We start from the raw sequence: 25,862 nt of genomic DNA, 5'->3' as shown, positions 1-25,862 counted from the left end.
CACTGCGAATCTTCTTATAATAAGAGATTGGTGTTTGAAATGATTCATATTAAAAGACAGAAACAGGGTCTTAATAGACAAAATGATACCGAATCTTTACCTGAAACCTGCTCACAGATCATTCAATCTCTTTCTTCTTCTTAACTGCTTTCTTTTCCTATTCATCTCTTCTATCCCCACTTTCTCTCCCCTCTATTTTCTCCTTCTTATGTTCCTCTTCCTTTTTAGTTTACCATTTCAACCTTCCTGTTTTTATATGTTGTACTTTACTTTATCTCTTAGCTTCCTAGAGAGATGATCAATTTTGATTCCCATCGCATTGTCTAATCGATAACACATCATTTTGACACACATAATAAGGTATTTATTCTAAATTTATCTGTACTAAACTCAATATATATATAATGAATGACGACATTTTACACTTTCTCTATTGACATTAATCATTCTTATGTACATGTCTTATAATATCAAAAATAATTTTTGCCTCTTTCTTTTAATCTTAATTTTAATTTTATTAATTGCGACTTGTTTTATACCTTTCTTTTTATTATCTGCGACTCGATTTGTACTTTTCTTATTATTTTTATTTTTATTCCTGTCGTTAATTTATTATTACAATTTGTACTTGCTAACAGAAACCTGTTCGTCCTTATTCACATATACAATTCGGAGGAACACATTGTTGTCAACTACAATCTTTTCTTTTCATTTTGGAGCGAGTTTTATAGTTGATACTGCGTCCGAAAGCGAATTTTTTATTTAATTTTTATCTACACAAGTAACATTTCTATTGTCATCTTTGCGTCACATTGAAAATGATCCAACAGAGATTGAAACGTTTGTGTTCGTTGTTTCACTTGCTGACTGTCAAAGTAAATTTATGTTTTTTTATTTCATGACATGTTTTATTTCATTTTTTAACTATTTAATACAAATTTGTTATTTTATGTTGATTATTTTAGACTCGTAGCTCTTTGTTCTTTTTATTTATTTTAATTTATTAAGCCTTATTACTTTTATAATATAAAGTTATTGTTTGTGAAACTTTTGGAAATGAGAGATCTAAGATTCAATTATTTTTTGAAATAGCTTCTCTGAATGATAAAAATGTACCTTTTACATTTATCAATGAATCAACATTTGAATCTGATTTCGGATTTTGATAAGAAACTTAAATCTTTAATTTGTGAAACTGAAAATGCTCGAGTTTTTTCAATCGAAGATGGTCACGTAGTTATTGTATTTCTCAAAGACAATACAACTTATGTTTACTCTCCTAGATTTTTTCTCGTAGCGTTTTTCTTGGAATGAGAGAAATCAGATTCGAGAAATAACGGATAATGAAAAGAGGGATAATTAAGCCTAGTATTTCATCTTATTGTGCTAGGGTGGTACTGTAATGAAAAAAAATGGCACGATGCGATTATGTGTAGATTTACGTCTTTCGAATGAACGTGTTATTAAACAAAAAATACCTCTTTCTTTTAATTGAAGATTGCCTTGCTCGTCTTGGTAATAAAAAAGTTTTCTTTTTACTCGATCTTAAAGATGGTTTCCATCAAATAGATATTCATCCGGATCATACTAAGTATTTTGCTTTTGCGACCTCAGATGGTCAATTTGAATATACAAAACTTCCTTTCGGTTACTGTGAAGCTCCGGCTGAATTTGAAAAGAATGATTCAAATTTTCCAACCTTTAATTCGAGAGGATAAAGTCCTTATTTATATAGACGATATTTTAGTTCCGTCTGTTACTGTCGAGGAAAACTTATTTAATCTGAAGGAGGTACTTTTGTTGTTTAAACGTTATAAATTTAAGTTGAATTATAAAAAATGTCATTTTCTCAAATCAAAACTTGAACTAGGCTATATTCTTCCTCCTTCAGGGATTACGTTAAGTGATCGCTATGTTAAGGTAGTAAAAGATTTTACAAAACCTGCGAATGTGACTCAGATTCAGCGTTTTTCTTAGTCTTACGAACTACTTTCGTAAATTTATTAAAGATTACGTTTTCCAGATTTTGAAAGAAGAATTGACTTCGTACCCAGTTTACAGATTATACAATCCATTTGCTGAGACTGAATTACATACTGATGCAAGTGCGTTGGCGTTGACTGCCATTCTTTTTCAAAAGCAAGACTCCGGAAAGTGGGCTCCTATCGCTTATTTTAGTCAAGTCACCAATTCAGCTGAGGCTAAATATCATAGCTTCGAGCTGGAGATATTGGCTGTGGTTAAGGCGATTGAGCGCTTTCATATTTTCCTTTATGGCCTGGAGTTCACGGTCGTGACAGATTGCCATGCTTTAGTGTACGCTGCAAACAAAGCTCATTTAAATCCTCGATTCGCGAAGTGGTCTGCTACACTACAAAATTACAAATTCAAAGTTTTGTACCGACAACCTGGTAGCAGAATATCACTCGTCGATGCTCTCAGCAGATTTCCAAAAGTTACTGCTCTGGTCAAGTCTTGACCTCTTGAAAGAGAACTCGAATTAAAATAATTGTTTTTTATTCGAATTAAAATATGTTGCTTTATAGAGCGATTTCACCCAATACAACTCAACAGATATAATACATACACTAGAAAATTATACATTTGTAGATGTTTCTAAAATGAACGATATATATTTGTCAATGTATGTACAAATGTACATGGTTCCCGAAAGTAACACTGTCTTATACGTTTAATACAAATGTCTACAAACAAGACGCATTACACTTTAGTGAGTAATTCCGCCTTATGTATATAAAAAAAAATAATGTATTACTAAAAGTATCCAAAAACTACAATTAATGTGTATATATATATATATATATATATATATATATATATATATATATATATATATACACATTAATTGTAGTTTTTGGATACTTTTAGTAATACATTATTTTTATATGTATATCACCCTGTATATATATATATATATATATATATATATATATATATATATATACAGGGTGATATACATATATATACTGGGCATGCATATACGGCCTCACTCATCCCGAGCAGGTAGAGTGGACTAAATTGAGTAGAAAAGTCCTCTATCATTTTGTAATGCTCGCAATAATTAACGAGATATTAACGTTTGAAGATAGCCGAATACGCGTGTCCGCTCGACTTACTATTGTCGAAGGCTCGGCCCACCGAGCAAACGGCGCGCGAGCCGCGAGGAACGGGAATGACCTAGCAGGCGCACCGCGCTGTTTGAGCTTAGATGCTCGCGACGGTAAACCCCGCTTCTCGCGGCCCGCGCGAGTGGTAGAACGTATATTCATGCCACCCTGTATATACGTTAATTATAATTTTTGGGGACTTTTAATATATATATATATATATATATATATATATATATATATATATATATTAAATGTTAATTATAATTTTTGGGGACTTTTAATATATATATATATATATATATTAGGTGTTGGAATTAATTCATAGCGTTTTTTAATGAAAGAATGTTATTTATTTCACATGAGCATTAAAAAATACATTAATGAAAGTACTTCCCATCACTTGTAAAACGCTACGAATTAATTCCAACACCTAATATTAATAGTTTATTACTTTTAATAAAAAGGTTGTAAATCAGTCATTATTATGGTAAGAAAATATATCGTAATTTGTGTCAGGAAGAAATTAGGTTTCTAAATATTATTAAATTACCGAGTTTTACAGAGACACAAATTAAATTTGTATATTCAACAATTAATTTGCTATGAATTTTTCAAACAATCCTATATGCGACATCATATGTAAGATCTATTACTTTTGTTTTTTCTTCAACTTTCTGTTGGTTATATAACGATATATCATTACATGTATGTGGCTTCTGTTGATAATGAATCCCATCTGTCGGCACTGATTTTGTACAGTGTCTCTGGTTCTGAGAGTTACGAGGTTGAGAACGAGGTTTGTCTAGAGAAAAATATAATTATATATCTAGATTGATTAATCTCCGTAACTGACACACAATGATCTAAGAGGAAAAACTGTATGTAGAGTAATCTAATATTTTTGAACATGCATCTTCTTTTCTTTTATTTACATACAAGTTTTTAAAAAAGTTATTTGCATGCTAAAAGAATCGTGGATTTCTTTTACACCGAGCACTTGTGATATGTGTATTAACTAGTAACTTTCTATTAAATTATTTTAACTTTAAACAATGTTTGAGAATGATGTACTAAATAGGTACAACATACATCAAAATGATTAATTAAATACACGCATCATATATACGTTTATACGTATCATTGAAATTAAGATAATTCAATAGAAAGTTATTAATTAATACCTGTATCAAGTGTACGATATAAACTAGCCCATGGGATTCTCAGGATAACAATACTAGCAAGTTAATTTTTTAATATAGAACTAAGCCGTACATGCATACAATACATGTACAATTTGTGTAAAAAGAATTCATTTTGAGCCAAAATGAATTCTTTTAAATCCCATTCAACGATTTCTTGCTTGTTTCATTCCATTTTATTTACTAGGATACGAGCAATAAATCACACCAAATTCCAATAATATTTTTGTAATATTTTCATAATGACACTCCAGTTACATTCTTACAAAATTTACGTAACCAGCGCGCAAGATTCACATAATATGTATGTATATAATATGTATGTAAGAGTTAAATAATATACTTATAAGATTCATGTAACATGAGTGTAAGATTCACGCAAGATTCTTGATTTATAATACAATACTTATTTTATTTAGATATCGTTTGCGATATATTCTTATATGATCTTGTATGTTTCTGACCGCGAAATTCGTATGTGAAAATTTTCTTGAAAGACCTCTCAAGAATTTTTCTTGTAAGAATTTGCAACAAGTTATAGTACATAAATTAGATTAATAAATAAACCAAATAGATGATTACAGAGATAATATAGTTAATGGAAAATAGAAATGTAGATATGGTTTTTAGATAATGTATCATGTCATGGTATATTTTTTGCCCAATACGTTCGAAAAGATAGTACAGAATGTCACTAAAATCGAATAATTTCTATAAACAAAATGTTTTTAATGAAAAATTAAATATTATAAAAAATCCTTTTACATGGCACTTGAGGGATCCCTGTAGAGCACAATTATTCAATATATCCTCCATTAGCTTGAATAACGGTTTCTATTCTCGATCTGAAGCGTTCGCACGCACGTTGTAATATAGCGCTATCCATGCTGACGAATGGTGCCTCAATAGCAGTCCTTAATGACGTCATATTGGGATGCTGAGACTTGTTTCTGACCCTTTCAACTACGCTTATATGTAGTACTTATATGTAGTAATCCAAGGGATTTAAATCTGGGCTGTTGAGAGGCCAGAATGAGAGCCGAAGCGAGCAACTCGGCTTGTCCTGGCAGCCTCAGAGAGCATCTGTCATATCTTTAATACGAAGATCCTCCTTGGCAATTCGACGCATTGTTGGCTCGTTTACACCAACAATCGATGCTAATTTTCACAACAATTGCTCTGATAAACGACATGATGCAGATATTCTATAAATGTAGCTGATTTAGCATTATAGCATAGTCAAAAATATATTTTCTTTCAGGTACAAGTACATTCAGAGAATTTTATAATTATGAAAAGAAGAGCATAAGGAACCACAGCACAAGTTATAGTTTGTGATATTTAATTATTCTTGCAACAAAAATTGATTATTACAATACAAACATTAAACGTTTCTGCCACAATCTGACCATCTTCAGTAAATTAATAATATTCTTAAGACACAGAGTTACATCAAGTTGGAATAAAATTCAACCGTCGTATGTTATAATTGTAAAAAACGTGTTTACATCTATGCGACGTTGCTTCGTATAATAATGTTAGAACGTCAGAAGTCATATCATGAAAAGTGTAGAACGAGAATTTCCAGATTCTATAATTATAATTTAAAATAATTTATTCTATCATTAATATCTTTTAAATGAAGTATAAAACAATAGAATCGTTATCTGTTTTACAGCAAAAAATATAGCGATGAATCTCAAGTATAACCATTGCACAGATAGAAATTTGTCGTGACATTATGTGTTGTTATTGGTCATATCATATGTTTTATCGTTATTTATATCCATGAGTCAAACAGTTTGGAAAGTTCTAGAATTATTTATTAATTGCGAGAGAGATTTTTCTTTAGAAGAGGAAGATAAACATCAGGCAAACCTTCAGTATCACTTTGTTTACTGATCCCACTTATTTGATATTTTATATGTATCATTTCTGAAATTCTTCGTTTCATTAATGATTGTTTTGTATCTAAAATTTTTACGTTATCCCAATCAAATTTATGCATCTCGTTCAAACGGTGACGTGAAACCACTGATATCTCAGAAGTAGGTTTCTTTATATCAGTTTTGTGTTCTTTTATACGAGTTTTTAATTTCCTCTTTTTTGTTTGTTTTTGAGGGAGGAGAAAATCTTCGCCAGCCCTCACCCGAGGGGGATCCCGAAGGGACACCTATCGGGGAGGGAAGATACCCAGCGGTCCGCACCGCTAGGTGTGCCGGATTCAACCGCCCCGTGATCCCAAGGGGTACCAAAGGATACACCGGAGCGGCCGCCTACCAACTAAAAATTCCCCCCTTTTGTGTACTACAACACAGACTAAAGGAAGGTACCCTGGAACCGCTTTCTTGCATATCATCAGGGTACCAATCTATAGAGCTACTAGGCTCTTTACCGCCATACGGGTTCATTAATCCTATTTTTGCAGCATATTACTGCCTCTCCGCAATATACACAGAAGTGAGTAAATGACTCACTCCAACGTGAATATAAAAACATAATTAATTAGCTTAAATTTACACGCAATTCGCTCATAACACAACTATTTACATAATTATATACAGAAATATATACAAAAATATACACCTGCACAACATGCAAGCGGCGCAGAACCACTATGGCTCCTCGTCGGAGCTATGCGTATACGGAGAAGTGATCAGCGCACCCCCTGGTGGATTTAATCCTCGCTCACGAGCGCGCTCATCCTCCTCCTTCCGCCGCATAACCGCTTCGCAGAAGTCCGCAAAAACGGACCATGCTTCGGGAGAACGCACGATGGCCCTCACCACCGCTCGAAAGGTTCTGTCAATCCCCACTATCTCCAGCAGCTCACTCCTCCGCTCCGCCCAAGCCGGACAGAACAGAAGAGTGTGCGCTGCCGTGTCCATCGCCGCTCGATAGAATTGACAGATCGGAGATTCCCGCCGTCCAATCCTGTGTAAGTAGGATTCAAATACCCCGTGTCCTGTAAGAACCTGAGTGATGTGGTAGGTGAGGGCACTGTGCGCCCTCCCCATCCAGACCCCCAAGTCCTCAACGAAGCGCCCCTCACAATCGCACCAGAGCGTCCAGGAGGCAAGTCAAGCAATCGCTCACGCCACCTCGAAACAGAGCGGTGACGCTCCATCTCGATTAGCTCCATCGCTCCATCTCGAGCTCACCCGATGCGCAATACTACCGTCCCGAACTATAATTTCCTGCCGCCGAAGGTAAGACCTTAATCGGTCCGCGACTATATCGAATGGGACCATCCCCGAGAGGACAGCCACAGCTTCGTGGGAAATTGTACGGTATCCACGGATGATCCTGAGGGCAAGCTGCCGCTGCAGCCTACGCAGGTCCCTCAGGATCCCGCGATCACCGGCAACAGTCTGCACCCAGATCGAAGCGCCGTATAAGACGACCGACATGACCGCCGTCGCGTATAAACGCCATCATCGCTCGCCAGGGCCGCCAATGTTGGCAATAAGACGCGCCAAAGCCATCGCCATGCCCCAGGCTTTGGGCAGGAGAAGGCGGAAATGGTCCCGGAAGGTCCACCGCGAATCCAGAGTTAGACCCAGGTATTTCACGGTGGACCCAATCGAAACCACCGCCCCTCCAATCCCAATAGTAGCTCCGACCGGTGTCTCTTCAGCCTAGAAGACCACAGCCTCGGTCTTGGCAACCGAGACTTTAAGTCCAAAACGCTCTATGGAGCGGATGAGAAAGGTGATCCCCACCTCAGCCCTCACATGAGCCTCCTCAAAAGAACCGGCATGTGCCACCAAAAGGGTATCATCCGCATAACATATTACAGAACAACCGATTGGCAATCTAAGCCTCAAGACGGAATCATACCCGATATTCCACAGGGTCGGTCCCAATACTGAACCCTGTGGAACTCCGCACGAAATAGACGCGCGCATCAAACGATCCCCTCTATCGACGTAAGCCAATTCACGACTGGATAGATAGCTATCAAGGATGCATCTAAGATACTCCGGCACTCCCTTCTCTTCCAAGGCCTCCCCGATGACCGACCACGGGAGAGAATTGAAGTCATTGGCTATATCTAGTGACACAGCCATCACCACACCCCCATCCCGCAGACCCTCATCAACGGATACCCTCAGGCTCCAGATCGCATCAATCGTAGAGCGATGCTGGCGAAAGCTAAATTGGCCGTCCGCAATACCTCCCGATGCATCCAGAAAACTATGCAACCTACGAACCAAGACTCTATCAAAGAGTTTCCCCGCCTCGTTTAACAGGCAAATAGGCCTGTATGAGGACGGGGAAAGATCCGGTTTACTCGGCTTCTTGATGAGCATCAGTCTGGCCCCCTTCCAATCGCGTGGGAAGTGCCCCTCCCTGAGGCAACTCGTAAAACATCCAGCCCACAACCGAGCGAGACATCTCATGGTATCCTTAACGACGATTCCCGCGACATCTGGACCAGGAGCCTTCCCGGACTTGACCTTAAGCCCGGCCTCCAAAACCTCCTCGATCGTGACCGCGAGATCATCCCGCCAAATGAACGGCACAGCAGTGAAGATGAAGAGCAGTCCGACGGGAAGAGCGTCCCGACGATCTCAGGGGGAAGCACCTCCACGATCAAAGCGCCGCCCGCACGCAGTTTCCCAAGAACAACCCGGTAGGGCATCCCCCAAGGGTCCCTATCAAGGTCGTCTACCAACTCGGTCCACAATTTCATCTTGGAGCGGACGATCGCTGCCCTAAGATTACGCCTAGCTTCCCGCAAGGCATCCCAAAACCCTCGCAGGGATTCCTGAGAGATTCTTCTCCCACGCGCACGCGTAAGGCGCCTTCTGCACGCATTGCACGACGAAGCTCCGCGATTTCCTGGTTCCATCAGTAAGTGGTGGGTCTCCTCGGCAACCCCCTTCTGGGCATGGAGACATCCCGGAGCAGTCGATCCATCCGTTTAGCTCCAAGAGCAGCGTTCTCAGGAATACCGCTCCAAGCCGAAAAGATCGCCGCGGCTTCCAAAAGATCCGGATCAATTCTTCCGATAGCCCATCTCGGAAAGGCCTTAAGTGCAGTCCTTCCAATGACGGGCCCAGCCAGAGAGGCATCTTCAATGAATACATATTTGTGGTCCGAGAGGGACTCCACCTCAGATCCCACACGCCAAGAGGTGATCCTCCTGGCCGCAGAAGACGACGCCAGTGTGAGATCGACGCAAGACACCCCACGCGGATGCACGCACGTCGGTTCTGAAGTCACGTTAAGTATATGTATGTCCAAGAGACCCAGCCAGTCCGCCAGGAGTCTCCCCCTCCTGTTAGGTTGACCAGGATCCCAGGAGGGCGAGCGTGCATTAAAATCACCCATCACGATGACCGGGCGTCCAGGCACTCTCTCCTCCATCTCACGTAAGTCTCGCAAAAATGCACCGTCACTAAGACTAGGAGGAAAGTAACATGATACGATAGTCACATCCCCCCAGTCCACCGCTGCAAACCGCTTACCCCTCCATCGAGGAGAGCACGGCACCCTCAAACGGCTCCACTGCCAGGTGACAGCGGCCGAAGGAGGAGTATCCGTGGAGGTCAGCCAGCGTTCGTCAGGGGTCGCGATTTGGCTCCGATACCGCAACCAGACCCAGATCAAACTCCTAGCAATTAGGTCCTGCGAGGGTCTCGATCGATTGAAATTGATCTGAGCCAATCTAGCCATCGACCGTATCCATGACCGTCTCATCCGCAAGAACCGGAGCCCCCCGATCGATCCCGGCGGATGTGCCCGCCACATTGCTCACGTTTGAGTCATTTGTTGGCACTTGTCCACGACCATTGAAAGGCACGCACTCCGTCGCTCCAGCGCGATGTCCCGTCGCGAGTCTTCTGGTCGCACAAACTGGACAATGCGGGGGCAGCCGGCAACCGGCGGCCCATCGCTTCCGCCACAATGAAAACACCAGGTGGAGCGATCCACCACACTCTGGCAGTTCATCCTGGTATGTCCAACCGCCAAACACCGGAAACACTGAAGTCTCCGCTTCGCTAGGGGTACAATACCAGCGGAGGACCAACCGAACCTAATGCGTCCAGCCTTTATCAATCTATTGGCACACACCAGGGGACATTGCACCCACACCGTGTTAAGACCCCCACGCCCTGGCCTAAAGGGACCAGTCCTTATGTCTGTGGCAGGGACTTCCCCGATGGTAGCCACCGCCTTGATCACCTCCTCTGCAGAGACAGACTGATCCACGTCGATCAGTCTGATCTCCGCGCGACGAACAGAGCGCACCACACTTACCCTGTCCTTAAATTCACTCTCCGCCAGCACCGCCTTGAGACGATTCACGAGCGCCTCCGCCTTGGCACCCGCTTCCTCGCTTCCAGGGATCTCGATGAGAAGGCCACCCGCCTGCGCTTTCCGGATCCGTGTGTTGGCGATATTCAGATCTTCCAGGGAAATCTTCCCTCTCGCCAACCTCACCACATCCGCATATGACGGCCCGGAATTGTCCGCCCTCTCCGCACATCTTAAGAGTCAGCCGCCGTCTTTGGGGCGCGAAAACTAGATTCCCTCACGACAGGGCGGCTTGGTACTACCCTCGGACCCCGCACCGTAGGGTATCCGCACCCTTTCGACTCCCAGATATGCCACCCGCAACTGCGGCATACGAGACACGGGCAGTCTTGGGTACATCACTGCTGGTACCATCCCGACGCGTACTAACCCCACTCAAGGGGAGAGGCACGGTACCCCAATTCATTCTTATTTCCAGCTTTCGCACTGGGAACCTCCGCTTTCTTTCCTTTCTTCTTCCTAACTTTCCTACGTGCACGCTTGTAGCCTGCCACCGTCCACACCTCGCCATCCACGGGATACGTCGGCAAAGGCGACGGAAGCCTCACTCGCTGAGCGCCCGTTGATATAGCCTCACTTCCTTCCGCGAACAGTCCCCTTGTCCACTCGCGAATCACTGCAACCGTCCGAAGCGATCCGCGACGAGCCCACCAAAATGATACGTCCTGATCTGTCAACTTTGGTGGGCCGAGGTGACACATCCTCCAACTTTTTGCGAGTTCCACCTAGAGACGGCCTATACACCGGAGACCTATTTGGAGAAGTCTCCCAGTCTCCCGCCCCACTTCATCCGCGACAGAGTCCCGACGTCGCAAAGAACGTCCCCGAGAGCGGCGCGAAACAGGGGAGTCACATACAGGGATGATCTCGTCCAAAGAAGTAAGATCCCTGCCGCGGTCCCTATCCCTCATCCTCTGCACCGTGCACTTAAGGGACTCAACCTGATTCCTCAGGGAGACCCTCTCGCGACGCAGTAAGTCTCCCTGCGAAGTCTTATGACCTTCCTCTTCAGGGCCAGATTATTGGCCCTAATCTCGTCCGAAGGCCCCGATCTCTTGTCAATGTCCGAGACAAGACGCTGCACCGCAATCTTAGCAACATTGACTCCTTGAACCTTAATCTGTCGGCGAAGAGCTCCATTCATTGTGAGGGTCCTCCTCTCAGCCTCACCAGCAATGTCCAGGACCCGCAACGTCTCAGCCACCACCGACTTCGGCGACATCTTTTTTTTTTTTTTTTTTTTTTTTTGATAACGGAGGGGAAATGCCGAGCCTCGGGGGAGAGCTCGGGGTTATGTGGGGCTTGCACCCACTAAAACCCCTCCGAGTGTCCTTACCTGGCCTTACATGAGGGACTCCCAGGAACGCGTGCAGCATACTTCTGGGAGTCCCTCAGGCCAGTCGGCTTATTGCCAACTTCTATTCCCGCCCGGGGATTTTTATGGCGTCGTCTGAGAGACGACGTGACCCCGGGCGGTGCTTGGCACCTTCGCCTTTATTCGGGCGCTGGGGGGACACCACCCCCTGCGCCCGCCGCCCCGGTTGGTGTTGGGAGGCGGGAGTTGGGGATCACGGCCCCCGCCGCGATCCCCAGCCCCCCGAGGGGCGCCAATCAGAAGTTTGGCGCCCCTCATGCTTCGGCGCCGCGAGAGGAAGTCTCGCGGCGCACCCCCCGCGCGCGGCGGCGCAGGGCTCCCCGCCCGGTCGCGCATTCGACGCGGCCGGAGGATGATGAGCCACTGCACCCCGCGCACGCGGAGGGTCATCCTGTTTCCGGTGGCGGATCGACCCTAGGATCGGCGATCCGCCGCCGCTTCACTGCGCTCCGCGTCCGAGACGCAGGGCCGTCACTGATGATGGTGGAGGTAGAGGGTTCACTGACCCCGACACTCCCGCACACCACCCCACCGTCCTCCTCTTCACTCCTCTCATCTATGGGGGAAGGAGGTCGCCGTCGTTCTCGCCCCGTGGAGCGAGGTCGCCGTCGTTCTCGCCCCGTGGGGCGAAGACTGCGGCGACATCTGAGGAAAGAGTCCACCTCCTCAATAGCAGTCTTCTGACCGGATGAAAGTCTGTCATCCAGGCTGCAATCTACCAGACCTTTCCTCTTCTTCAGGTCTTGTGCCTCCCTCTTAGGAATCTTGAAAAAATCCTGCCTATCCCACTCGTCGTCTTCAAGCTCCAACCGTTTCGAAGATATTTTCGTCATGGCGCGAGGGCGAGAAGCATTATTGCCTTTTGGTTTTCGTCCCCTCTTCTTTATACGGAACCTGCTTGAAGGAAGACGTGAATTCCCCATTATCCTCCACCGGAGTAGGCGCCAAAGAGACGTCACCACTCTGCGAGCCCGCACGATCCACTATTATCCCCTCGTCGATGCATGCAAAGTGAGGTCCACCGTGCCTGCATCTTTGACCGGGCCAAAGCCGCCGGGAGCCGACGTGCCAGCCGACCCGCTATCAGCAACGGGGGAGTTAACAATCTCGCCCGCCATCACTCTAATTCTCATCTCTTTTGGATACTTTTTGACATCCACTATCCTCGGTCTCCTCTTGGATCGCAACACTCTTCCCACAGAGGCAGATTCGGAAGCCCCCGAGTCCTCGGTCAAAGCACCCGCAGCCGCAACCGCAACCGCGTCAGCCTCTCTACGGTCCAGGAACAACCATAATTCTTTCCTCCTCTGCGATAGTGGAGATGGCAAGGCAACCTCAGGCTCCTTCCGCTCAGTCGACCCAGAAGGTGCGGGTTCCTCCGCACCCAAAACTCCTTCCTCTTCTTCCATCCGGACGGTAACAGGTTCAACTGCAGGGCCCGTCGGCAACCCTGCAGTCAGCCCATCGCACGATGACGACATGCCGGGGGCAGGGACAACACCCCGGTCAGCCGGTCCTGAGTTCCGAATCCCAGGCGGTTATTCTCGTTATCAGTGTCCATGTCATGTTGTATATGTTGCCGGCGTAACAATACGGCCGAAGAGCACGCCGACCAACTCCCCGGTTTGTCTTCCATCTTCTTCAGCGTCAAGATGATAACTGCCACATCGATGTAGGGAAGAAAAAACAGCAAAACTTCCCACAGGAGGGAAGTTCACCCACACATCGATGGAGGAGTGTCAACAATCCCGTTATAGTCCATGCACAACACACCGCGTCGGGCGCGAAGAGACCACCGGACCGACGACACTTCCAATGCAAAAGGCGCAGATTTAAAGTCGTCCCTCACTTGCTGAGATAGATTCCAATTCCCCTAACTTGGCCGCTGTTGGGTAGTTCACCCACCACCCATTCATCCCGTGGCCGCGCACCACTACCACGGGACAGGGGGACCTTTTATAGAGGGCCCACCTCGTCGTCCGAGAAGTTGGGTGCAATCTTGGACGCTCGGTCTCTCCCAGTGGTGCAAGAAAAGATATTACGAGAGCTCAAGTACCGCGGGTTCGCTAAATCCGTAGTGGAATCATATCAAGATGCATCCGGGGATGTCGGATCGCATCAGAGATGATCCCACCCCCTGCAGGGTTTTAATTTCCTCTTAGTTTGGCCAACATACGACGATTCGCAATTTAAACAATTAATTTTATTAGGTGTTGGAATTAATTCGTAGCGTTTTACAAGTGATGGGAAGTATTTTCATTAATGTATTTTTTAATGCTCATGTGAAATAAATAACATTCTTTCATTTAAAAACGCTACGAATTAATTCCAACACCTAATATAAACCACTCCGCAATGGTCATCCTTAAGCAAGGGATCTTTTCCTGTTTTTATAATTGTATTCAATTTATTTATAGGTTTATAAGCTATATCAAAACCATGAATATATGCAAGTTTTTTGAATTTTTCAGAAATCTTGCTCAAGTATGGTATCGTGAAAAATTTTTTCTTATTGGAATCATATTCATTATTGCTTTCTTCGCAATTTTGATCTGGATTAGTTCTATTTTCCAAAGTTTTCATTCTATTGTTGATTGTTGAAAATACGAATTTAAAAGGATAGCCATTATTTAGAAGAGTGTGAATTAATTCCGAAATGTTTTTTTCATGAAATTTGGGATGGGACAACAGTAAAATTCTATCAAGCTGCCCAATGATTACTCCTCTTTTATGTGTTAATGGATGATTCGAAAAATAATTTAAATATCTCCCCGAATTGTTAGGTTTTTTATACATATCGAAGATGACACTTCCTTCTTGAATCATTAATTTGACGTCTAGAAAATTAATACCGTTTTCATCGCCAAAGTTTGATTTCAAAAAAAGTATTTAATAAAAATATGATATCAAATAAAACACATTCAATTTACAATATTAAGATTGATCCTAACAGCTTTAACACAAATTTTGACATTTCAAATATCAACGAAAAATGGCTCATAAATCTTAATAATGTTGATATTTCAAATAAAACTAAAATTGTATTACAATTAGGTCAACAATTTAATTTACCCAATAAATTATCCAACAAAGAAAGAATTACACATGAATTTATAAAACACGTCGAACACAATCTGTTTAAAGCTGACGAGGAAATCTGTAAATCTGTCAGAAATGAAACATTTCAAATTCTTAAGTCAATTAACAATTGTGATACTGAATCGGTTGTAAATAAAATTATACATGAAGGTGTAAGAGAGGTTAAACGATTCATCTCAGAGAATCCAGATATCCTAATCACGAAAACGGACAAAGGAAACACCATGGTAATTATGAATCGGGAAAATTATCGGGAGATGTACGAGATTCTTAATGATCAGACTACATATAAGTTAATAAAGAAAGATCCTACTAATAAAATAACTTTAGAGATTAGCAACTTATTAAAAAATTGGAAAAACAAGAGGTATATTGATCCAAACGTATACAAAAAATTATATGTATCTAATGGCGAACTTCCGAGATCTTATGGACTGCCAAAAATTCACAAATAAGGTCATCCGCTAAGATTAATAGTTAGTTGCATTAACAGCGCTTTTTATCCACTGGCGACCTTCTTAAAAGAAATTATAGATAATAGTAATAATAATAATTTTAGTTAAAAAATAGTCATGATTTAGTAGATAAACTTAATGGAAAGGTAATCGAAAGAAATTTTAATATTATATCATTTGACGTGGTCTCCATGTACACTAACATTCCGATGTATTTAGCATTAAAAAGCATCGAACGTAGATGGAACTGGATTGAAAATAAGACTTCGATTCCTTTACAGGAGTTTATTAAGACAATTATGGTTATAATTAACTCCACATTTTTTAGATTTGATAAAAAAATATTTAAACAGATTTTTGACATGCCAATGGGCTCTCTTTTATCTCCTATACTAGCGAATATTGTTTTACAAGACTTAGAACAAAAAATTTTTACTACAAATAATATCATCTCACCGTTTTATTTGCGTTATGTTGATGACATTGTGTTAGCTGTACATAAAGAAAAGATTGAAGAAGTTCTAGAATTATTTAATTCATATCACGATAGATTTACGGTTGACCGATGAAAACGGTATTAATTTTCTAGACGTCAAATTAATGATTCAAGAAGGAAGTATCATCTTTGATATGTATAAAAAAACCTATTCGGGAGATATTTAAATTATTTTTCGAATCATCCATTAGCACATAAAAGAGGAGTAATCATTGGGCAGCTTGATAGAATTTTACTGTTGTCCCATCCCAAATTACATGAAAAAAACGTTTCGGAATTAATTCACACTCTTCTAAATAATGGCTATCCTCTTAAATTCGTATTTTCAACAATCAACAATAGAATAAAAACTTTGAAAAATAGAACTAATCCAGATCAAAATCGCGAAGAAAACAATAATGAATATGATTTCAATAAGAAAAAATTTTTCACGATACCATACTTGAGCAAAGTTGCTGCAAGATTCAAAAAACTTGCATATATTCATGGTTTAGATATAGTTTATAAACCTATGAATAAGTTGAATACAATTATAAAAACAGAAAAAGATCCCTTGCTTAAGGATGACCATTGTGGAGTGGTTTATAAAATTAATTGCGAATCGTATGTTGGCCAAACTAAGAGGAAATTAAAAACTCGTATAAAAGAACACAAGACTGATATAAAGAAACCTACTTCTGAGATATCAGTGGTTTCATGTCACCGTTTGAACGAGATGCATAAATTTGATTGGGATAACATAAAAATTTTAGATACAGAACAATCATTAATGAAACGAAGAATTTCAGAAATGATACATATAAAATACCAAATAAGTGGGATCAGTAAACAAAGATGATACTGAAGATTTGCCTGATGTTTATCTTCCTCTTCTAAAGAAAGATCTCTCTCGCACTTAATAAATAATTCTAGAACTTTCCAAACTGTTTGACTCATGGATATAAATAGCGGTAAAACATATGATATGATCAATAACAACACATAATATCATGACAAATTTCTATCTGTGCAATGGTTATACTTGAGATTCATCGCTATATTTTTTGCTGTAAAACAGGTAACGATTCTATTGTTTTATACTTCATTTAAAAGATATTAATGATAGAATAAATTATTTTAAAATATAATTATCGAATCTGGAAATTCTCGTTCTACACTTTTCATGATATGACTTCTGACGTTCTAACATTATTATACGAAGCAGCGTCGCATAGATGTAAACACGTTTTTTACAATTATAACACACGACGGTTGAATTTTATTCCAACTTGATGTAACTCTGTGTCTTAAGAATATTATTAATTTACTGAAGATGGCCAGATTGTGGCCGAAACGTTTAATGTTTGTATTGTAATAATCAATTTTTGTTGCAAGAATAATTAAATATCACAAACTATAACTTGTGCTGTGGTTCCTTATGCTTTTCTTTTCATAATTTTGAATTTATAACCATTCGTTTTTTTACGTTTTTTGGAATTTCTAAATCAAATTATTTCCAGGCACGAAGTACCTCTAGAAATTCATACTGATCAGGAGAGGAACTTCTAATCGAGAATTTTTCGCGAACTGTCACGCTTACTAGGGATGAAAAACGAGGACGACCGCTTTGCATCCACAGTCGGACGGACAGGTAGAACGTCAGCATCAAACCATCTCTCTCTCTCTCTCTCTCTTGAACTATTTGGCAAAATTTATCTCCGAAAATTAAAAAGACTGGGATTCCTTTATATTTGCTGACGTACAGATCATCCAAACACGAAACTATTATATATGGAATTACTCCAAAAGTTTATTTTGCTCAAGATCTCCGTCTACCGACTGATTTGTTACGCGGTCATCCACCAAAACCTGAGGAGGTTGATTCTCCAGAAAATTATGTAGGTAAAGTGAAAAGGAAGCTAGAAGAAATTCATGAAAGAGTAAGGAAACAGATAGATATCAAATCTTCACATACCAATCTTCAAAAACCTGATACGATCTTAAAGCCAGACAGATCTATTTTGAAGAGGGACAGAAAATGTGGTTATATAATCCTAGAAGAAAGAAGGGGAGAACTCCCAAGTTGCAGAGCAGTTGAGAAGGACTATATACAGGGTGCGTCACCAAAATCCGGACAAATTTCAATTCAAATTTTCCGCTATACTGTGCCTCCGCCAGAGATTGTTATTGGCGTCCAAGAAAGCCTGATGCTTCTAGTAAACAGTCATATTCTCAAAATGGCCGCGATATTGAAACCAAGTGCGGAGTATAATCGAAGAGCCGTGATCATCGAAGACCTTCGTGCCGGGCGCTCAGAAACGGAAATAATTCGGTTCTTTGGATATCCGAGATCCACTGTTTATGACGTTGTGGCAAAATATACGGCTTTAGAACAGTCCAACGAAGGTTCCAGTATGCCAGCGAGGAAGAATCACTCAAAAGAACGCACCGCGAGGATCCCTGCAGTCGTTGAAAGGGCTCAAACGCTGATTTCGGATGACCCAAGGCAATCGTTGCGAAAATTAGCATCGATTGTTGGTGTAAACGAGCCAACAATGCATCGAATTGCCGAGGAGGATCTTCGATACAAATCGTACACATTAAAGAGGCTCTCTGAGACTGCCACGACAAGGAATTGTTCGATTTGTCCGGATTTTGGTGACGCACCCTGTATAGTAGTTAAGCAACTTAGCGACATTGTATACTGTATCTACAAGTCGAACAAGCATAAAAATATAATTATACATTCGGATAGGCTGGCGCTTTATTTAAAAAGACATTGAGGAGAAACGAGTTGAAAAGGTTAACTAATCGGAGTCCTATCACTTGAAAAGAATTGTAATCTTATGATGTAAGCTGCGTGTTATTTTTTTTTCTTAGTTGCAGGGTTCACGTTCGCGCAGCACATAACGCGGTTACGGACGGAGAGGATCTCCCTAGAGACTTCGTTGGAAACATTTCGGACGCACAGCCAGTCCAGCGGGTTCATTTTCCATGAAATCGGAAGATTAATTACGATCGTGTTTCAACCGTCGGTCTTACTTTTTTTAAAGAAGACCGCCCGCGGTTTTTGAACTGTGAAACTGAGAGCGATTGCCGAGGCGGGGATTAGGAGCAGAAGTACTGCGGTACGTCATTTGCGGGCAGGAGTGCGTACGCAGGAACGCGAACGCAAGAACGTCTCTCTGTGAGCCGAACACTCGGACATAACACATATAAAAAATAAGAGCATAAAAAACCACAGCACAAGTTATAGTTTGTGATATTTAATTATTATTACATTCATTAAAACATTAAACGTTTCGGCCACAATCTGGCCATCTTCAGTAATTCAATAATATTCTTAAAACGCAGAGTTACATCTAGTTGACATTAAATTCAACAGTCGAGAGTTGTAATTAAATAAACATGTTCTTTTGTATGTGAAGATGCTTCATGCAGTAATGTTACACGGTCAATTGTCATATCAAGAAAAGTGTAGAACAAGAATTTCCTGATTCTAAATGAAATTATATATATTAAAATCTTCTAGTCAGAATATAAAGAAAAAGAATCATTACCTGTTTTACAGCAAAAAAACCAAACGATGAATCTCGAATATTTCTTTTACACAGTTAGAATTTTGTCGTGACATTATGTGTTGTTATTTGTCCTATCATATATTTTACCACTGTTTATATATCTGAGTCAAAATTTTTAGAAAGTTCTAGAATTGTTTATTAACAGAAAGAGACATCTTTTTTTAGAAGAGGAAAATAAACCTCAGGCAAACCTTCCGTGTCACTTTGCTTATTGATACCACTTGATTGTTTTTTTATATGTATCATTTCCGAAATTCTTCTTTTCGCTAAAGATTGTTCTCTATCTAAAATTCTTATATTATCCCAATCTAATTCATGCATCTCATTCATACGGTGACGTGAGACCACAGAAATTTCGGAAGAAGGTTTTCTTATATCAGCCTTATGTTCTTTAATCCGAGTTTTTAATTTCCTTTTGGTTTGGCCAACATAAGAAGATTCACAGTTTAAGCAATTAATTTTATAAACTACTCCGCATTGGTCATCCTTAGGCAAAGCATCCTTTCCTGTCTTAATAAATGTATTCAATTTATTCATTGGTTTATAAGCTATATTAAAACCGTACATATGAGAAAGTTTTTTAAATTTTTCCGAAACTTTGCCCAAATATGGTAACGTGAAAAATTTTTTAGAAGTAACATTAGAGTCACATTCATTATTAATTTCTTTAAGATTTTTATCTAAATTAGTTCTGTTTTCCAACGTTTTAATTCTATTATTTATTGTAGAAAATATAAACTTTAAAGGATAACCATTACTCAGAAACGTGTGAATTAATTCAGAGATGTTTTTTTCTTGAAATATAGGATGGGATAAGAATAGAATTCTATCAAATTGCCCAATAATAACTCCCCTTTTATGTTCTAACGGATGATTCGAAAAATAATTCAGATATCTCCCAGAATTGGTGGGTTTTTTATAAATATCGAAGATGATATTTCCTTCCTGTCTCATTAATTTAACATCTAGGAAATGTATGCCGTTATCATCGCCAAAGTCCACAGTAAATTTAAGCCTTTCGTGATATGAGTTAAACAACTCGGACATAACATTATTGTTCCTGGTAAATAGTGATTTGATGCTGAACTTATTGGAATATCCGTTAAATAAAAGGAATAAAATCTTGCTGTAATATTACCGTTGATAACGTCGGACTTGATGGAGCGTTTGTTAAACAGATAGAAAACGTAAGTTCTTGAAGTTCTAATTTACTTGTTTCCGACAGATTAACATTTCTTAATGGTGTATCTCTTGATTGTATTCCTTGGTTTTGTAGGTTAGCATTGTTACTTTTTTTTGAAGCAGCTGTTCCTTTATATTCCGTTGCAAATCTCTTATTTCTTGAAGCTGTTCCTTTTCCGTGTATTTTTCTTCTATTTCTGATCTACAAATTAACATCATTAGTCAGAAGAAGAATTTCACATCTTAAATTATGTAAACCGAATCATAATAGTGAAATAGTATAATGTTTTTAACTATTATTTTAAGTTTATTTTGTATGACCTCAACAACATGACCTCGGACATGTACACTAAAATTTTTTTTAGTGTGCTGCTCCTACACGCTCTGCAATGGTTTTCCACCTTTCCTTATCTTCGTATGGATTTAGGGATGTAACCTTTTTTAAGAGTACGAGGTCATCCTTATTCGTGAATCGTTGTTCAAATTTCGTGGTGGTCATGGTTATGTTTTCATCATGCTTATAAGATTATAAAGTTATAACGTCGACGCTAATCATGAACCTTATTTGCTCAGAATAAGATTGGATATTATCTAAATAGCGTCATGGTAAATGATGAGCATTGCGCACTTTCGTCTTCTACCAGATATCGTGACTTTAGCGTTCACTATATCTGGTATTGCAAAAACTCCTTAATATCATGTTCATGCTAACCCTTTTTTTTTAGGAGGAAAAAAATCTTCGCACCGCCCTCATCCAAAGGGAACCCAAAAGGAACATCGGAGGGAAGACGCCCAGCGGCCCGCACCACTGAGTACCGAATTCGACCGCTCCGTGATCTCAGAGGATATATCGGAACGGCCGCCTCCCTCTTGTTCTAGCACTACTTCCAAGCATATATGAAGAACTCAATCCCGGCACCACCGCTAGGTATGACTTCACGAATTACCTCCGATGCCAGCGGGCTCCCACCGCTCGAAGACATCCATTAACATAAACCATCTAATTGTATATATTAGGTGTACAACTTTGCTTCCGCCGTTTTCCTATAGATGGCTTTAGCGGTAAGTGGTGGTCGAAATAAATAAATCATAGACGTCATACAATAAATTTGGGTATCTGTCAACATAACCCCATAGAAACATTAGTCGATTTGTATCTGCATCATAAAGTTATTCTCGATTGAAAATGTCAGTTTTTAGACGAGCCAAATTCTCGTCATTTGCGGGAGGTTTTAATTTTCTGATTCAATATGAAGAAATCTACAGCTGAGGCTCATCGAATGCTCTCAAATACTTATGGTGAGGCCGCTATTAGTGAAAGAATGTGTCGTGAGTTTCAAGAAGCGTGATTTTGACGTCGAAGACTGGTATAGCGGTGGAAGAGAGAAGGATTTTCAAAGATGCAGAATTGGAGGCATTACTTGATTAAGACTCGTGTCAAAATTAAAAAGAATTGGCACGATCATTGGGAGTGACTCAACCAGCCATTTCAAAACGTCTCAAAGCCATGGGAATGATTCAGAAACAAGAAAATTGGATGCCATACGAGTTGAAGCCGAGAGATGTTGAACGGCGTTTGTTTGCTTGTGAATAGCTGCTTGAAAGGTAAAGACGCAAGGGATTTCTGCATCGCATTGTGACTGGAGACGAAAAATGGGTTCATTACGATAACTCTAAGCACAGAAAATCATGGAAAGCCATGCTTCCACGTCGACAGCCAAACCGAATATTCACGGCTCCAAGGTCATGTTGTGTATTTGGTGGGACCAGCTCGGCGTAGTGTATTGTGAGCTGTTAAAACCGACTGAAACAATCACAGGCGATCAGTATCGAACGCACTTGATGCGTTTGAGCCAAGCATTGAAAGACAAATGGCCGCAATACAACGAGAGACACGATAAAGTGATTTTACAGCATGACAATGCTCGACCCCATGTTGCGAAAGTGGTCAAGACATACTTGGAAACGTTGGAAATGAGAAGTCCTACCCCATCCACCGTATTCTTCAGACGTTGCTTCCTCTGACTATCACTTGTTTCGATCAATGGCACTCGGCCTGATTGAACAGCATTTCCGGTCTTATGAAGAAGTAAAAAATTGAATCGATTCGTGAATCGCCTCAAAAGATGATCAGTTTTTTCGACGCGGGTTTCGTACGCTGCCCGAAAGATGAGAGAAAGTCGTAGCCAGTGATAGATAATAATTGAATCATAAATGTTTAACCAGTTTTTATAATAAAGTCCCGAATTTCGGATAAAAAACGGCGGAAGCAAAGTTGTACATCTAATATATATATATAAATATATATACTATTATAACATAAACTATCTAATTGTATATATATATATATATATACTACTGTGGGCAAAAAGTATCGATAATTTGTTTGTTTTTCAAAAATTCTTTATTTATTCATCCACATTCGTATCATCCCCCTCAAAGTAGTCCCCCCCGGTTGCAATGCAACTGTGCCAACGCTTTTTCCAATTTTCGAAACATGCCGCATAGTCGTCTGTAGGTATGGCCCGCAGCTCACTCGTCGTTTTTTCTTTTATCTCTTCAATCGTCTCGAAACGGTGTCCACGGAGTGGCCTTTTAAGTTTTGAGAACAGCCAGAAGTCAGATGGTGCTAAGTCAGGCGAATACAGTGGTTGTGGAATGATATGAGTTGAGTTTTTGGCGAAATGGTCACGAACTACGAGTGATGTGTGCGACGGCGCATTATCGTGGTGAAGGAGCCAAGAGTTGTCGGCCCACAATTCTGATCTTTTTCGGCGCACGGCATCACGCAAACGACGCATAACACCCAAATAGTATTGGCTGTTGACGATTTTCGAGCACCAAATCTCGGATTTTTTGGACGTGAATCACATCAGTTGATGTGGATGGCCGTCCGGCACGTGGCTCGTCTTGAACGCTCTCTCGGCCCTCTTTAAACATTCTGTGCCATGCAAAAACTCTTGCTTGTGACAAAGCGCCATCACCGTACGCCTTCTGACACATTCTCAACGTTTCGGCTGCAGAAATTCCATTCCGGACACAAAATTTTATCGCACTTTGTTCCATAATTTCAGACATTTCAAAAAACGACAAATCACTTTTTACGTGCTTACAAACAGACGCTTATCTCAAACACTAATGACTATTTTGACGTGTACCTTGGCGCAGCTGTCACTGACAGAATTGCCAACTTCAAAATAAATTCGGTTGTCCCTATCGGAAACCCCGGGAAATTTAAATTTGAAATTATCGATACTTTTTGCCCACAGTAGTATATATATACTATTTATACAATAATAAAATATTCTCTATGAAGAGGCAGAGTCCTGGGAAAGAATAAGCGGTGCAAGAGGGCGTTCCATCACCCTCCGATCCCTCTCGCGATCCCTCTCCGTCTCTTCCTTTCTTCTCATAACGGCTTCGTAAAAATTTGCGAAAGACGTCCAGGTTTCGGAGGAGCACATGATGGCTTCGACCAAATTATACTCTCGGTCTAGATCTAAGTCCAGACCGAGAGCCACAAACAAATTTCCTCTTTCCACTACCCACGATGGGCAATGGAGGAAAGTATGCACAGCATTATCACCACTACACAGTGCTGGCAAATCGGAGATTCCGTCTTTCTGATCTCATAGAGATAAGCCTCAAAGCATCCGTGACCCATGATGATCTGAGTCATCCTATAAGTGAGTCCTCCTCATCCATCTTTTCAATCTACCCACTTCCTGGACAGCAGCCTTAGATGCATTTCGAGAAAGCTCTTCAAGCCGCTTTCTCCACTTAGCTACTGATCTCTCCGTTTCCTCATCTCGAATATGACTCATTGCCTTGGGAGCGATGAAATCATCTCGCTCTATGCAAACTCGCCGCCTCAAATAGGATCGCCTTAGTCGATCGGCCAAAAGATCGAACGGGACCATTCTCGCGAGCATTAATGACGCCTCGTAAGAGACAGTCCTATACCCCCTTATGATCCTGAGCGTCAGCTGTCTCTACAGTCTAACCGCATCGTATGATACGATCAGTCGCAACCATCTGCGCCCAAACAGGAGCTCCATATAGAACAACAGACCCCCATATAGAACAACAGATAAAACATTGGTATATACGCGACGCCTGCACTCCCCATGGCCACCAATATTGGCCGTTAGTCTGTCAAGGGCCGCTGCTATCCTCAGTGTCTTGGGAAAAAGTCGAAAATGTTCCCTAAAAGACCCTTAGAGTCTAAGATCAATCCCAAATATTTCATCGAGGACCGCACTTCAATTTCCGCATCCCCTATTCGAATACTCGCATCTGGTACCTCCCACATGAATGCCATAGCATCTGTTTTGACTATCGATACCTTGAGATCCAATTGCTTAATTGCCCCAATTACAACGACTGCCCCCAGCTCTGCCCTAACTATCATCTCGCAGAAGGACGACCCTTTCACTACAAGGAGATTGTCCGCATAGCACAACCGAAAACAGAGCAATCCAATGGCAGACCAACACGCAAAACGGAATCATATCCGACATTCCAAAGGGTCGGTCCTAGGACCTTGAGGAACTCCACGCATCATAGGGAATTATACCATTGGGAGTACAAATTAGTTCGGTCCATTTTTTGTGTTAAAAAATACATTTATTTCAAAACAAAATGAATGAACAGATTAATTAAAGTATTGTCCATCGTTGGCTACTATTTTTTCCTATCTCTTAGGCAATTTTCGAATTCCATCTCGAAAAAATGACTCGTCTTTGGAGGCGATCCAATTTTGGAGAAGTGAACCGGTGACTTGCCAAATCGTGCTGCATCCTCCGGAACAACCAGTAATCAGAAGGAGCAATGTCCGGAGAATACGGCGGGTGCGGTAAAACATCCCATTTGAGCGTTTCCAAATATTTTTTTACGACTTTTGCGACATAAGGCTGAACGTTGTGAAGAAAAATAACTTTATCATGTCTTTGCTCGTATTCCGGCCGTTTTTCTCACAATGCATAAATGAATCAATTGTAGCCGATACCGATCGCCCATAATGGAATCGCCAGGTTTCAGC

General features: G+C 41.0%; 1 protein-coding gene and 1 long non-coding RNA gene across 2 annotated transcripts; both read right to left on the bottom strand.

The window, feature by feature from the left end:
- Positions 1–9,184: 9,184 nt before the first annotated feature.
- On the bottom strand, positions 9,185–10,012 carry LOC105151188 (uncharacterized). The gene has a single exon (XM_011064744.1). The coding sequence runs from the start codon at positions 10,010–10,012 to the stop codon at positions 9,185–9,187; it is 828 nt and encodes a 275-aa protein (XP_011063046.1).
- Positions 10,013–19,469: 9,457 nt separating this feature from the next.
- On the bottom strand, positions 19,470–20,000 carry LOC147909655 (uncharacterized). Its single transcript, XR_015545252.1, has 2 exons — positions 19,619–20,000; positions 19,470–19,557 (listed from the first exon to the last, which is right to left on the bottom strand). It is a non-coding gene; the product is annotated as an uncharacterized LOC147909655 (long non-coding RNA).
- Positions 20,001–25,862: the final 5,862 nt, after the last annotated feature.

This window comes from Acromyrmex echinatior, chromosome 5 (assembly GCF_024713525.1).
Source record: "Acromyrmex echinatior isolate Ae372 chromosome 5, ASM2471352v2, whole genome shotgun sequence".
NCBI lineage: Eukaryota > Metazoa > Arthropoda > Insecta > Hymenoptera > Formicidae > Acromyrmex > Acromyrmex echinatior.
Note: the sequence above shows the minus strand (reverse complement) of the source record. Positions and strands in the feature narration are given on the sequence as shown.

Excerpts from the sequence above, each read along its gene's own strand:
- LOC105151188 (XM_011064744.1), bottom strand. The coding sequence starts at position 10,012 with ATGGCTAGATTGGCTCAGATCAATTTCAATCGATCGAGACCCTCGCAG.